Source organism: Micromys minutus, assembly GCF_963924665.1.
Source record: "Micromys minutus genome assembly, chromosome: 9".
NCBI classification, from domain to species: Eukaryota; Metazoa; Chordata; class Mammalia; order Rodentia; family Muridae; genus Micromys; species Micromys minutus.
Window position 1 is genome coordinate 61092416 of NC_137978.1, and position 15637 is coordinate 61108052.

Genomic DNA, 15637 nt, shown 5'->3' on the forward strand with positions numbered 1-15637 from the left:
GAGCAGAGTACTCCAGATATGGGCAATAAGGTGTAGAAAGCACCATAGCCAACCTTAGTTGGTTCTACTTCCTTTCAGATCATCTGACCCCATGAATCCTAAGGTCTAGAGAACAGCCCGTTGTAAGGTGAGCCCAGCACCTTAGGTAGAGTGTGAACAGAAAACTGCCATGGTGCACTCTCCTCCATTGCCTGGACTCCTCCTTGGCCTGGCTGTGACCTGTACCCTAGCTTGCAGGGGCATACCTGCCATCAAAGGTTCATCAGCAGAAGGTGGCTCTTCCTCCTGGCTGTCAGGAGGTGATCTGAAGACATGAAGGTTGTTCTTGCTAGTTAAAAGCTACAACAATACAGCGGTGCTCCCCCCCCCCCTTCTTTAAGGGGACAGACAGTGATGACCTGAGGTGTCACCTTATGATAGAATGTTGAAAATGGAGGACCATTAGGCTTAGAGCTAAACTTGGCCTAGGGACCTAAGGGCCCAAAGTACCTTGGCAGTGGCCAGCTCATGGGCGAGCTCCTGGACCTTCTGCTGCTGTTGTCTCAGTAGCTCCTGGACAGAGGCCAGTGTTGTCTGTACCTGAGTCACTAGGGAAGAAAGTGTCATGTCTGGTAAGTCAGTGTCCAAGGTTCCCTCCTCGCCCACACACCTACAAGCTGCTCGCCCCTCTGCTATGTGGAATGGATCTGCAGGCCCCTGCCCCCACACCCAGATAAATTATCTGTGCCTGGGGTGATCCACCCGCTCTGTGTGTAACCTCTGGTGTTCCTCCTTCATCTTTCCATTGTGTGCTTGTCTGTGGTCAACAGCACATCCATCCGAAACCTCTCCCCTCTAATTATGCCTGGCTCTCCTGGTCCCAGCATGCTCTGATCATTCATCTCACTGGCCTCAGTGTCCTTGGGTAACTTCAGTTCAGGGAGGGCTGAGGCTCAGGTCTCTCTGCCTTATCCAGAAATGGGAAAGTATAAGTCCCACCTGTGCTGGCCTCCCCGTTCTCTACCCCACTGAGGATGCACCAAGGCCCTACCACCATGTGACCTGTTGAGGCCTGTGACTACTATGTCCCTGAATCCTAGGAGAGCAATGGTTCATGGGACATATGAGTTAGAGGATTGCAGACTGCTCTGCACAGGTGGTAGCGAGGGACAGAGCCTTCTGCCTGGGACAGGTGGCTCTCTCGCCTGCCTCCTTGGGGTTTGATTCCCAGCTCCCACTTAGTAAACAAGTTCATAAGGAGAAGGGTCACCTCTGCCACAACAGGTCCCAGCTAATCTGGGCCATCACTGGGGCAGCAGGTACTGAGTGCCATTCGTGTGGAGTCGATAACAGGGAGGTGGCAGGGGTCCCGGGAGCCACAGTAATTACAGACTCTCTTGACCCTGCATTGGATTCTTCGAGGGAAGGGGGAAAAAAATCACTGAAAACCCCCCTGAAAACCTCATAGAAGCAGAAATTAAAAATGAACTTTACAGCCCTTAGAAAGGCTGTCATTTTATTCCCCTTATTAATATTCTGAGGTTGGGAGCCTTTCCGTAAAAACATAATTAATTGAGGCCGCGCCGACAGTAAACAAGCAATTTCAAATTAAACCGAAATGACGGCGGCTTCATTTGCAAATGTGAACAGATTCTCAGAGCAGATAAATGAAGTCACCACAGAGTGGAGACGAGGGAGAGGGAGGGGCCGAAAAGGGGCTGCGTTAGGACGCTTTGAGGGGTGACTTGATGGAGTCATTAATCTTTACCTGTCTGGGCCACGCTGCCACTCAGTTCCGAGAGACTCGCCGCCATCCTCTCCAGCTGCTTCCTGTCCTCTCGGCCTCCCAGGATGAGGGGCAGCAGGTACTTCTGCAAGAAGTAGTCAGGTGACTGACACCAGTCTCTCAAATCCCACCACCCAACTTGCTCTGATCTGCAGGTTACTCAACAGAAGACCTGCACTTTCCATATTAGAAACAAAGTGCTTGGAAAAGTAACAGGACTGAGATCAGGGCCTAGGAAGAACTTCCACCTGAACAAGGACATAGACCAAAAGAAAGTGAGCCTCTAGGTGTGGCTGGGAGGCAGGCACCATCTCTGAACTATCCCCAAGCCTTTAAAGGCCTCCCTGTGTGTGAGGGAGACCTTATTACTTTCTCTTACTTTCCTTAGATACATATTCTTGTGAGGCTTTTAAATTCTATTTAAAAGTTCTAAGGAGGGACTGAAGAAGGGTACGCCAGAAACTGACCCTACTGGTAGCTTCTGCGGCAGAGAGCTAGGCAGCTCTTCACTGTACCCTTTCTGAGTCTTTCACACTTCACCTCCATGAATGAAACAAACTGCCTCAGCCATGCAGAAACAGTACTAGATCTGAGTAAACACAGCATTACTGGAGAAATCAGAGGAAAATCAACAGACTTCTGGGGTCGTTGATCTTCCATGGTGGGGATAAGGCATGTACATTGAAAGCCTACCACAGAGGTCACCTTGGACTCTTTTAAACATCAGAAGGGGCTTCCTTTACAGAAGAAGCCAAAATAGCCTATATCCTTCCAGAGCGGAAAGATAGGGCAGAGGAGAAACTGCCCCAGGGGACACAGAAAGCCAAGGCTGGTGACTAGAGAGCCACCAAACAAGGGTACGTTGAACCAACCTCCCCATCATTAGGAAGGTGGGGGCACAGCTGGTGACCACCTGTAGGGCTTGGGACATGGGTATAGGACATGAAGATAGCAGGTGTTAGGAGAACGGACGAGAGAACTTGTGCTTTGCCACTGTGCAGTTTGGGACCCTAGGACCATCAAGGTCCCCAATCTAAGGGGCAAGGTCCACACAACCTGAGAGTGCACCCCTTCCGCCAAGCACAGAGCCTAGCAGGTGCTACCCAGAGAGTACTTAGGCTCTTAGTCTATCTGGGTCCCAGACAGGTAAAAAGAAGGACTGTTCTCCATTACAGGTTCTGTAGTAGAAGAGAGAAAAGCAGGTCTCACAGGGGGTTGTGGGAGAACTCATTTCAAGAGAGACTCAGAGTGAAGCTCATCATTTAGCATATGCACAGAAGCCGTTTCTATTTTGCAAAGTGCTTTGCAGCCACAGTGTGAGTTATTACCCACAACTAAGCGAAACTCATCAACTGCAGCCTGACGTTTCCAAAGTATAAAAGTCAAGAAATTCTCAGCTGCATAACCAGCTACCCCCATCCCTGAGGCCAGAGCCCATGAGTGGGGAGAGCTGCCTCTGCTCTGGTTAAGTCTGTGTCTGTACAAAGGAAGACAGCCCCACTTTTCCTAAACTTAAAGAATACTAACATGCTGAAGACATGTCACCAATGTGACCAACATTTCAATGTCTCCTTTCTTTGTCAAACACAGGCTAGTGGCCAGAGCTCCGTGCAAACAGATGACAATCTCTGTGTCACATCTAAACCAAGGTGCTACACCTCCTGTTGTCTGGGGGTGGGGAGGCGGGCTGTCACTGTGATGAGATAATTATGAGCTGCTCACAGGACCTCGGTACTTGTGAACTCTGTTGGTGCCTGTCTGCAGCTAGTGGCTGGAGAAAGCCTGCCCCGCACGGGGCTGCACAGCAGCTCAAGAGAGGGGAAGGTCCAGGCCTGCAACACTTTGCTTCTGAGTTTCTGCACAGGAATTTCTTTTATTCTGGCAACAGGCACTACCCTGAAGAGTTATATTCTGCCACAACTCTGTCATTAGCTATCGTATGAAGTAAAAAACTAAGGATCTAAGAACACAAGGTTTAAGCACATTTCATGTGCTAAAAGTTACACTGCAAGCCTGGGAATTCAATAGGTCCTTAACAAAAGAAAAGAAAAGGGAGAAAGAAAGAAAGAAAGAAAGAGTCACTAAATGCAGGCTGAATTAATGGGAGGCATCAGAGGAGAACATGGCTTCTCTCCCCAGTAAACAGGCCTAAATGTGGTTGTGCTTCTTGTACACTAGTTTCTCCAAATCACTCAGTGCCTTTGCATCTGCTGTGAGCATTTTGAGCTATGAGCTCTTGAGGGCTAGCTGACTCACAAGGCCCAGGGAAAATCCCACATTTATACAGATGCTACCACAATCCACAGAAAACAAAAAGAGTGCTTCCCAAGGTGGAACAAGGGCATCTACGGGGCTTCCCATGTGCCAGCAGGCAGGGGGCCAGCACTGCTCCAAGCCTCCTTCCAGGACTGACTCCTGGCCTTCACTGCAACCCCGAGGCCAGTTCTACAGACGCCGTGAGCTATCATACCGAGAAGATACATCCAACAGTGTTCCTGCTCTGCCTTCAGCGCATTCAGAATATCGCCGGGGCAGCTGGGCAAACCTGTCCAAATCAAGCCTCTGTTGGTGCGCACTGCCTCCATTCCTCCACAGTGCCGACCGATAAGGGCAGGCACCCTTTACACCGCTGCAAAGCCATATTATCTGTCTTGGCCCCATTTTATGGATGGAACTGTACTCTGGGACAGAGTCAGGTTCAACACATGCAGCTAGGTTCCAGTCGAAGCTCATGACTACGAGATTGGTCTGTTTCTCTAATTTACATGCTTCTCCAGGGTGTCTGGCACTATTTACAGACTTGACCCAGCGGTCGGTCGGGTCATGCTGCCGGTGGGAGACAGGGTGGAGAGGTGAAGCCGCAGTGCCGTGTGCACTCATGTCTCTCCTGCTGTGCTCCCTGCTTCCACCACAGCCACTGTGCTCTGGGCCAGGTGCCCACTGAGTGTAGTGCCTCTGTAAATAAGCCAGGGGCCAGGAGGGAGGAGGGCTGAATGCCAAAGGGTGGCAAGGCATAACACTGAGGCCCCTGGGAGACAACTTACCTTGTAGAGCTGGTGAAAGCCAAATGCAATTCCTGCCATGATGATGGCCAAGGCACCATAATCTCGCCATCGAGAACCTCCAGGGCCTGGGGGTAGAAAAAAGGGAAGAAGAAACTAGAATAGTGTCCGTAGGAATGTGGCAGTGGGCAGGCAAGTGACACACGGCTGTAGCAAACATGTGGCCATCAGAACATCTGCTCAGCTCCGCCTTCTCTTCTTCCACAGAAACCAAAACCGATTGACCATGAGAGGAGGCATCCAGCTGTGGGCTCGGTGTCCAGCCATAAGGGTCAGAAGGCAGAGGTAACGTGAGGACCTTTGGCTTAGCCTCATGAGGTCACAGAACAAGGATCATTCTGGTGTGTGCACACCACACAGAGGATAAACCAGGGCCAGTGTGACCTGGGCCTCTCTGCTCTGCTCTGCTCATTCCTTAGGCTCTGGAGACATAAGTCTGCAAAGGACTAAGCAAAGCAACCTCTGAGGTGCTGAGGGCCAGGGCCAAGGCCTGCGTCCTGGAGGCCAGAGCAGGTGGGGTGGGAAAGACAGGTCAGGAGCCTGGAGTACTAGCCTGCCACGGTTCGAGGAGGAGGCACAACACCAGCTCTGTATTTTAGGAGAACACTGGCCTAGCTTTGGGGCAAGTTCCAAGTGGGGGACCTAGCAGAAGCCACAGAGGCAAATAGAGCCAGGCTAGATCAGAGGCTAAGGAAGCTTTAGAAGGAGAACTTCTAAATTTGCCATTTGGTTGAGGATCTAGAGTGAGTAACTAATGCCCACCTCAGGGCAGGCCCTGGCCAGTTCACACAGGCTAGCACATACCGGCCTGTTCAACATTTATTGTGTTTTTCCTATCTGCAACCGTGTTCTGAAAGCAGTAAATAGGAAACTCCAGAAAAACCAGCCCACAGGCTTCTCAGTAGAACGAGGGAATCTCAGCCGCCCTGCTCTGACCCACACAGGACAGTGCATCCACACCCTATGTGCTACTTGCTTGTCACACACTGATCACCCTCTCAGCTCTCAGACCATCTCAGAATCGCAGTGCGGAGTCTAAGTGAGCCTTATTTCATTAAACGATGGCCTCAAAGCACAAGGGGCAGAGATACTGATCATTTGAATCTGCCTAAGAAAAGCCCAAGTGTTTCCCTTAAGAGGAAAAAGTGAAAGTTCTCTGTAAGGAAAAAAATATATGCTGGGCTGCCAAGATCAGACATATAATGGGGGGCGGGGCGGGGAGCATGCCTTGTAATATAGCATACTGTCATAGTTGGGCTTTATCACTGTTAATCTTACTATGCCTAATATGTAAGTTAAACCTTCTAACAGCTGTGTACATAGAGGGCCCAATCTCAGGCTTCTACTGGGACCCTAGGACATGTCCCCTGTGGGCAAAATCCCCACAGTTCCAGATGAGAGTCTACTTGCAGAAGAGAGGAGGTTCTACCCTTCCATAAACAGTTCACAGGAGCTTTGGGTATGTAATCCGGCCTGCTCTCTCTAGGCCTCTGGAACAGGAGTCAAGTCTGCCTCCTCTCAGGGGATGTGCCAAGAGGAAGGGCAGAGACAATGGTGGGCACTCTTGTCACTCATGGATGAAATAAGGCACTGTGATAATGCCCTACAAGATGCCTGACAGGCTCTGCTGAGACAAAAGTCGAGTCTGGAAAAAAGGAGGGACAGGAGCATTGTGGGAACTCTCAGAAGAGACTAACTACTGCTGGGTTCCAGCTTTGGTGCTTCAGAGGGCTCGCCTGCCCCTCCCTTCCCTCTCCACCTATGCCTGCCAGCTCCCTGAGGGACTTGCCACCATCTGCTGACTCAGAACCCACAGGGAGGAACAGGAACAGGGCCCTGTGCAAGCTCGGTGGTGGCTGTGGGCATAGAGGAGAAACTGTGGGTCTGTGGCCTGCCAGGGAAGCCAAGTCACCATGACCTCCAAGGGGGTAAGGGGAAGCCCCTCTATCTGGGCTACAGTGCTCTCGAGTGGCAAGAGGGACTCACCAAGAATGTCTCCTTTACAACCAGAGTCCCCATGTACTCATGGAGTCCACATGGGATTCCCCAACATGGCCAAGTTCATCTTGGCCATAAAACTGCAATCAATACAATGGCCTCTCCCTGCCTTCAGCTCATGTTTTTTTTTTTTCACATTCTGACAGGACTCACAGTTTAAGTATCAAGTAGCAGAGATCAGTCTACTGTCCATGCAACCCAAATCCCTAGAGAACACCTTCCCCTGGTGCTGCAATCAGCAAGATGCATTTACGTTAACTCTCAAATGGCCACTGGCAGCTGAATATCCTACAAGAAGGCAATTGCACTGTGCTGAAAACTCCACCAGACCCAAGCTTGCTGAATCAGCTGCTTGCACACATGCACACCTCCGTGCTTGGACAGGCACGGGCTCTTTCTGCTGACATGGAGACCCTGAGGCCGAGCTTGAGATCTAGAAGCTCAGGCACTGCACAGCTGCCCACCATGCAGGACTCTGCCCTCCCCAGGCCCGAGAAACACCTGTGGTTCCCTGCCAGCTCACCCTTCGCCCTCACTGCCGCTGCGTGCCTGCCAGGCTCGCGTTAAGAACATTTTATTGCCCCCTGGTTTTCATTATTAATGAAAAGGGACCAGAATGATCTTTCCTAAAGTTCAGAGAGTCTATAAAGACTAGAAGCTGAAATGCCATTTTACTCGTTTTAGAGATGTGTGATACAATTCTGTCTGTGGCAAATGAAGAGAGGAAAAACTCAGATGCAAAAGCCTTTCCCACAGCACGGCTTCAAGGGTAAGAGGGTCCATTCAAGCCCTCACAATGGCTCAGTCCTCAGGCCTTAGCATCTGCCTCCTGCCCACCACCTACTCTGAGAATAGGCTTTCCTAGTGGGGTGGACTCTCCTCACTGCACTCCTGTGTCCGGCTCCAGCCAGGAAGGGACGGAAGGGAGAAAAAAAGCTTCTGTGAAAATTGCTGCATTCATGTAAGGGATGAACGCACATGAGTGGACACAGGGACAACTTTCTCTAGTCACAATCTCCTCTCGCCACATGGTCCCACAGATCAAACTCAGGTCATCCGGCTTGGTGGCAAGAGCCTGTACCCAACTGAGCCAGCTTCTCAGTTTGAGTAAGCTATAAAACTGGGGCTGAAGAGATGGCTCAGCAGTTACAAGTACGTGCTGTTCTTCCAGAGGACATGAGTTTGGTTCCCAGCATCCATGTGGCAGCTTACAGCTATCTGTGACTCCAGGTCCAGGGGATCTGATGCCTCTGGCCTCTGAGGGCACTGTACTAACACACACACACACACACACACACACACACACACACACACACACACACGTAATAATAAATCTCCTTTTAAAGCTGCACAACTACCCATCAGTCACACCTAGAATCCCAGTATTTAGGAGGCTGAGGCAGGAGGACCACAAGTTGGAAGGTAGCCTGGGCTACATGACAAACACGAGAGTGAGCAGCCCACAGCCTGAGCAAAAAGAGCAAGAGCACCCTGCTTCTCTCTCTCAGCCCTGGTCATTGGTACCTCTTCCCCGAAGGCTCCATCACCCCAATGGTGGCATGGAGAAGCCACCAATACCACAGCCCTCATGGCTTTGTGAAAACAAGGGACAGCTATGACTGTCCTATACACCTGAGCATCTCTGGGACTGCAGCTCTAAGACAAGGCAGGGGCTAGGTGTTGGTGGTGCATGCCTTTAATTCTAGCACTGGGGAGGCAGAGGCAGGCAGATCTCTGAGTCTGAGGCCAACCTGGTCTACACAACAAGTTCTAGGACAGCTGGAGCTGCACAGAGAAACCCTGCTTCAAATACCATCCCCCAAAAAAGACATGGCAGGGGACAAACTGCCATGGCTAAAAGGGAGAAGACACCCCTGTAATCTCCCAAGCATTTGGAGAAGCAACCTGGGCACTGAGGGCGCACAGAACTCTCCAGCTCAGAGGCTCAGGATTAAGGCAGCTGTAGACATTGGCCACAGGGGCAGGGCAACATCTCCAAGACATTGTAACTATTCTTTAAACACCGACAAAACAAACACTGCTAGTTTTCTGCACTATATCTCCATCAACAGAGAAATCCTCCAAGCACATGAGAACAGACAAAAGCAGGCAGGACTGCAGTAGGACCACGGGTAATACAACCAATCGAGCTGAGCAGTATGTTCTCTCCTGCCCAGACAATATGCTCCAGTGACTGCCCTTGGGAGGCTGGGGGCCCAAGCACAGGACAGGGCAGTAGCAGACATCAGCAAGACATGGGTGTGTCCCTCCTTGATTGTCAAGGCTGGAGCTGTGATTCTACAGTGGTGGCCTAGCTCCTAAAAGCAGCCCGCCAGCTCCACTCAGACTCTGAAAATTAAATGGCAAGACAGGCTTACTCAGTAGGGTCCTGGACAAAAGCCAGTCCACAAATCAGCACCTGCCACAGTGTGGAGTCGCTGGGTCTTTTGTACAGACAGCAACTGATGGTACTTACTGCAGGCCAAGCTCAGCCAGGCTGGATACAGCAAGCACACAGAAGGACCTGGCTGTGGCTGACAATGTGGATGGACAGAGAACTGAACCTAGAGGCCAAGATCTAGATGTAGAATAGCAAGGTTTGTGTGTGCACAAGAAGTGAGCAGCTCCGAGAGTTCAGCGTTAGCCCTTCTTTATGATGCTGATTCCTGGCAGCTTATTATATACTGGGCGTGTTATGTCACATAGGAAGGCAAAGACCCTTAATACTAAGTTGCCAAGCAGCAATCACAGCCAACAGATCCCAGGCCTGGCTTTACATGTTCTTCCAGCAAGACATGATCTTTTCCGTTTTTCGTGGGCCTAAGATGCTGCCAGCAATGTCCTCTTTAGGCATAAAGGACAGTGAGTATCCCCATTCCCCCATCACAACTGAAAAACAATAAAGTCAGAAATCAGGTGCTGTGTAGTCCAAGACACTCAGAGGCTGAGCCCAGGAGCTGAAGTCCAGCTCAGATAACAGGGACCAGGTCCCAACAAGCAAACCCAGGGCTGCAGATATTTATAGCTCAAGATAGAACATATGCTTATTATGTTACCAGGCCCTGGGTTTAATCCTTGACACCTTAAAAAAAAAAAAAAAAGAAAAAGAAAAGAAAAAAGAAAAGAAAAGCCAGTTGTGGGGGTTCATGGTTTTATTTCTAACCCTTGAAAGGCTTGAGGTTTAGCTTGAGTTTGAGACCAGTCTGGACTCCAGAGTAAGACCTTCCATTTATTTATATATATATATTTATTTTACACACACACACACACACACACACACACACACACCACACACACACACAGGTAATGGACCAGCCCGGTGGAAGAAAGGACAACCTACGAGACAATGGTGCTGGTACAAGTGAAAATCCACATAAAAAAGTCACACGCTTACACTATATGCAAAAATTAATGTTCCATGGGCCACACATACAGAGCAATGACTATTTAGATATACTGATTCCTTCTGAAAACAGGAAACAGCGGCATCTCAGAGTTTGGGATGCACAAGTCATAAAAAGTGGGCCACAAAAGGCAAAACAACTGACAAATGCATGTCAACAAAAGGCCCCGTCACAGAAACGAACAGGCAAGTGTCAGGCTGGGAGGCAGAGGAGACAGGAGGGCTGGGATGTGGGCACAGCTTGACAACTCAGCAAGTGAGGGGCATGGCTGCTTTTAAAAGGCAAAGGACTGCAGGCGTCTTCATAAAGATACATGGCTGACCAGTAAGAGCTGACAATGGCAGGGCTGGAGAGCTGGCTCAGCAGTTACTGGTTGTTTTTGCAGAGGACCCAGGTTCTGTTCCCAGCGCCTACATGGAGGCTCACAGCAGTCTTAACCTCAGTCCCAGGGTATCCCAGACCCCTCTCCTGCACTCTACAGCACCAGACACTGAAGTGGTGCCCAGATGTACATGAAAGCAAATACACATAAAATATGTACATATAAAAACGTAAACCTGAAAATATGACGTACATCAGTCACTGTACGAGATGCAAATGCAAAGCACAGCAAGGCCTTGTCACACACGTGCTGTCATGGAGGACTGAACACCACATCCCAGCAAGGACAAGCGGAAGGGCAAAAGAACAGAGCCCTAAAACTCTCATAGGGAGTCAGTGAGGATGGCACAGTGGTAGACACTTGTTACCAAGTCTCGTGTCCTGAGTTCAATCCCCAGAATGGGGAGACACTAAACACATAAACCACTAGGTCTGTGAAAAGGCAGTGTGGTACAAGGCACACACTGGCATTTCATAGGAATGAGGCATGCAGGTAAAGGCACAAAGACACCCCCCCCCCCCCGAAAATACTTTCTTTACTTTTCTGCAGTCTCAAGGAAAGAAGAGGAAGATACATTTGCCTGTCTTCCCATTTCAGGTTCCTAGTGGGCCACAGCACATCCACTGGCTCGTACCATGTATATTTCCTTCTTCCTGGTTCATATCGATGATGCTGGGTCTAGCTGGTCCTTGGGAAACTCCATGTTGCTCACAAAGACACTTTTTAGGATAATAGGAAGCACACACACACACACACACTGTGACTACACAAAATAAATAAGTTACATTTTATCAAATAGGATACTGAGAAAACAAGAACCCAGAACACTTACTGCATGTATGTCATACCTCAGAAAAGTGGTTAGAGAAAAATAAGCATCAGGAACCAGAAACTCAGCATGCAGCAAGTCCATGCTAGACACCACCCAAGCACGTTCCCTGTGAGATGTGCACACCAATGCTCAGCACTATTATCCTCGTCACCCAAGTCAGGAGCGGGGGCCGAAGGCACAGCTCAACAGTAGAGGACCTGTCCAGCATGTTCAACTCACAGTACACAAGAAACCAAAAGCATGACCAGGAAGTCATCTAACTGTCCATCAAGCACAGAAATCACCCACTCTGTGACTCCATTTACCTAAAATGCCCAGAAGAGGTAAATTTATAGAGACAGTTGCCTGGGGATAGGGGTAGGAACCAGGACTAAAAGGGAGGAGCATAAGAATTCTCTAAAGTTTGCCCACGACAATGACTGTACCTCTCAGTTGAATTTACACTTGAAATGGATGGGTTTTATGATATATAAAATATACTCCAATAGTTCTGAAAATTGTTTAAGGGGCTGGTGCATGGTTCCACAGGTAAAGGTGCTTTGTGCCAAAGCTGAGGAACCAAATTCAGTCCCTAGAACTACATGACAGAAGGGCACCACAGGAAGGGAAAGCCAGCCTTTGGGAGTCAGCCCTGCACACACGTTAATGTTGCTGACGCTCCAGCGGGAAACACAGCGGCTGCAAGGCTGGGACTGCTGGTGGGAAGCTGACACAGGGTAACTGCTCTGGAAAACAGTTTACCAGTTTCTGCTAAGGTTAAACCTACACTTAACATATAAACCAGCGAATCTCCTCCTCGGCATCCACCCAAGAGAGATAAAAGCACACAAAGACTTGTACATGAATGTTCACAAGAGTTTTATTCATAACGGCTAAAAACTGGAAACAACCCAAAGTCCATCGACTGCTGAGTGGAAAGCACCCAGTGATGCATCCTTCCACACGTGGGGGAGGCTCAGCATAAAAGCAGCAACTTCTGACATGCACAGCAACTTGGATGTCTCTCAGCACTACTGGGGCAGAGAATCCAGATGCTTAAGCATACATGGCATATGATCCCATTTATACAAAGCTCAGGGAAAGAAATATCTAACAGGCAGCAAGGAAAAGCAGAGCTGTGGCTGCCCTGAAGGCAGGATGGGGTGCACTGACTGGAATAGGGCACAAGGGAACCTTTTGGGGTACTGGAAACGTTCTGCAATGTAGTAATGGTTATATGAAGTGCACACTCCACTCAGATGGTACAATCACAGTGGGTGCATTTTATTTCATGTACACCACCCTCAAAAAGGTCAGCCTGTGTAAAGTCTCTTCAAGGTTAGCACTGGTCAAGAGCAAAAGCCAACAATGCAGGTGCTAAGTTTGCCCCAACCTGTTAGTGGCTGAAACCAAGGGAGAAACATGACCTAAGGATTTTAACACAGCCTAAAAAACACATGCCTAATAATGCCTGACTCATAGCAAAGAATCTCACATTTAGATGTTATAAAGAGTGATAATAAAGCAGCAAGTCCTACCCTCCTAATAAGCCAGCTGAACCTTCCTAAACACCACAGCCGCTAGCCACTGGAGCCTGCACAGGCCAGGCAACATCACCCTGAGCATAAGTACTGGGCCTGGATGATAGAGGGCAGGATGATTGGGACAGACATAGCCCCCAGTGCCTGCCCCATTTGTCAGCCTCCCTTGTAGATGGGAGGACCACACAACCATGCTCCAGTCAGCAAGGAGGAGATGGACAGAATATGGCAATCTCCCAGTATCCTCAGGAGGCAGCTGGTCCTTTTCCTCCCTTTAGGTTGGCAGGACAAAGAGGATACCAGCAAGCTGTCAAGGAAGCAGACCTGAGTCCCTAAAGACTGCAGAGCCAACTGCATGGTTGGCTAGATGGCCGATGCTTAGGTAGCAGAGAAAACCCATTTTCTAAGATGTACCATTGCCTCAGTGACAAGCAGAGCCAGTCCAAGCCTCATCTTTCAAGGCTCTAGGACTACCTAGCATCCTGGGGTTCCCAAACACTGTTCCTGTGCATCAAGTAGAAACTCTCAAGATGAATGCCACACAGTACAGCAGGGGCTAGTCATCTCTGTCCTTCCCCAAAACTCCCGTCTTCCTTCTGCATTAAATGGTGACCCTCGGAAAGCAAGTGTGTTCACAAGCTGTCCAGAACAGCCTACATGAACTGAACATGAGAAAGGTCTGGCTGATGGGCAGGTGACGGAATGGGCATCGTCACCAGGCAGTTTCTTCTCAGTTCTCGAGCACGTCTCAGGCACAGTTCACCCAGACAACAAGCATTTTTAGAAACCCAAGTCAGAGCCTCGGGCCATTAGAGTTGTATAAAAACGCCTCAGGATTCACAGATTACTAGAGAAGACACTGAAACAACCATTTCTGTGCAGTGTGGTGAGGAGCCACAGGACACCTCCATCAAGTCAGAATGGGGCACTGCAGTGCCCTGAAAAGCGGACAGTGGACTCTAACCCTGGGGAAAAAGCAAAGGCGACAGGGAGGGCAAGACAAGCTCAGACAGATACACCCCATTTATCCACCTCTAAAACAAGTGACTAGCATTGGTCTAAGGACAATTATGTTAAATTAATGACAAAACTTCTGAAACAACTGGCTATCACGAGTCGCTGGCTATCTGTCAGAGTAGGCTTGGCTGTGATGCTGCGTCCCCGCAGATGCTCCAGCTTCTTGGATCACCCAGAAATCCTTAAGGTCGTCATGTAGTTTCCTGTCTTCACGCTCTTGTCCATCCTGTCAGATCACTGAACCCGTTACCCGTGGGTCAGTGAAGCATCTGCTCTCAGGGGCTCCCCTCCCCCTCTTCTGCACCAGCCTCCTCCCTCCCCCTGCCTCCCAGGCACTGACAAGCTGGCTTAACTGTCTGCAGAGCAGAGTCAGGTATGTGTTACAGTCTGGAGCTTGTTCCCCCGGTGCTCTCAGGAGGTAAAAACTTCAAAGTCTAGAGGGAGACCTTAAGCCACTGTGGAGTGCTGTAGAAACCCAGACCCTTCCTCTCTTTCCTGGCCATGACACAAACAGGTTCTCTATGCCGTGTGCTCCCTGCCATTGTCACCCAACACCCCAAGCCAATGGGTCAAAGTCAGACTGGAACTGTATACCCAGAACAACCCTTTTCTCTTTCTAAGTTGACTTTCTTAAGTCTTTAGCAAAGGAAAACGGACAAAGGGATCTTGTTAATGATCTATGTGTCCCAGGGATCTAGCCCAGTGCCTAGTACTGGGAGTCACTCAGTAGTGAGTTAAGATAATCCAGGTAAGTGAGCATTACTAACTAGGGTTATGACTGAAGCAAACTCAGAACTCTCTCTCAGGATTTCTAATCAAGTGATTCAAAGCTGTGTACCAGCCCTCGGTATCTCTGGTCTATTTTAAGAAGAGGCAGTTAAAGCCCCAGCCAGCCTCTGAAGGTGCTATACTGTTCATCAGAGACAAACACTGGCACCCAACACTGCCTCACAGAAATTGCACCAGCCTTTGCTCATACCTCAGAGCCCCCTGGTGCTTAACTCTCTGCATAGAAGCAAGACAAATCATCTCAGCACAAATCAAAAATTACTCAGCTCAGCGTGGAGCGAGACCCAGAACCCCACTCACTGGGCTTGTGGGCACATTCACAAGTCCTGATTCAAAGTCAAACAGAACAAAGCCAAAAGGAGAAACAGAGTATCAGGTTTCTCTTGGATCCTAGCCGGGCTTTTCCTGAGCTCTGCCTGACTTTCTAGGCAGCCTGAGGAGCACTGGTTTATCCTCATACTAGGCGACACCATGCCCCCTCAGGTGTCACCTCCCGCCAGTCTCACAAAGCCTCCTGACTGCCTTAGCCCACATTAATTTTTCTCTTTTCTGTAATCTTACAGAATTTTTTGTCAGTATAATTAATTTTGGCATTAAATCACAATGTCTGATATTGTTCTCTTTTTCTTAAAAGCTTGTAAAATTCTCAAAGATCATGCTTTGAAACTCTAATGTAATACAGAGTTGAGCATCCAGTGGGTGCTTAGACTGAGCTGAACAAGTGTCATTCTGGAAGTTCTCATCACTGGCGCGCACTAACATTTCAAGGTCTAGTACTCACCAGAGAGCAGAGATAGCAAAGGAGGCTCCCAGCAGCCCCGTGGCCACCAAGCTAGGGTGGTCGGGAAATAAAGGTCTGTATATACCA

At 49.3% G+C, this 15637-nt stretch overlaps 1 protein-coding gene across 2 annotated transcripts in view; it reads right to left on the bottom strand.

Moving 5' to 3' along the window:
* The window catches only part of PEX14 (peroxisomal biogenesis factor 14), a 128301-nt gene that overhangs the window by 5222 nt on the left and 107442 nt on the right, over nt 1–15637 (bottom strand). For both annotated transcript variants that reach the window (XM_080921958.1, XM_080921959.1), the window contains exons 5-7: nt 4810–4895; nt 1748–1850; nt 490–587 (exon numbers count right to left, since the gene is read on the bottom strand). In XM_080921958.1, coding sequence (XP_080778084.1) covers nt 490–587; nt 1748–1850; nt 4810–4895 — 287 coding nt within the window. The remainder of the gene's footprint in view (nt 1–489; nt 588–1747; nt 1851–4809; nt 4896–15637) is intronic.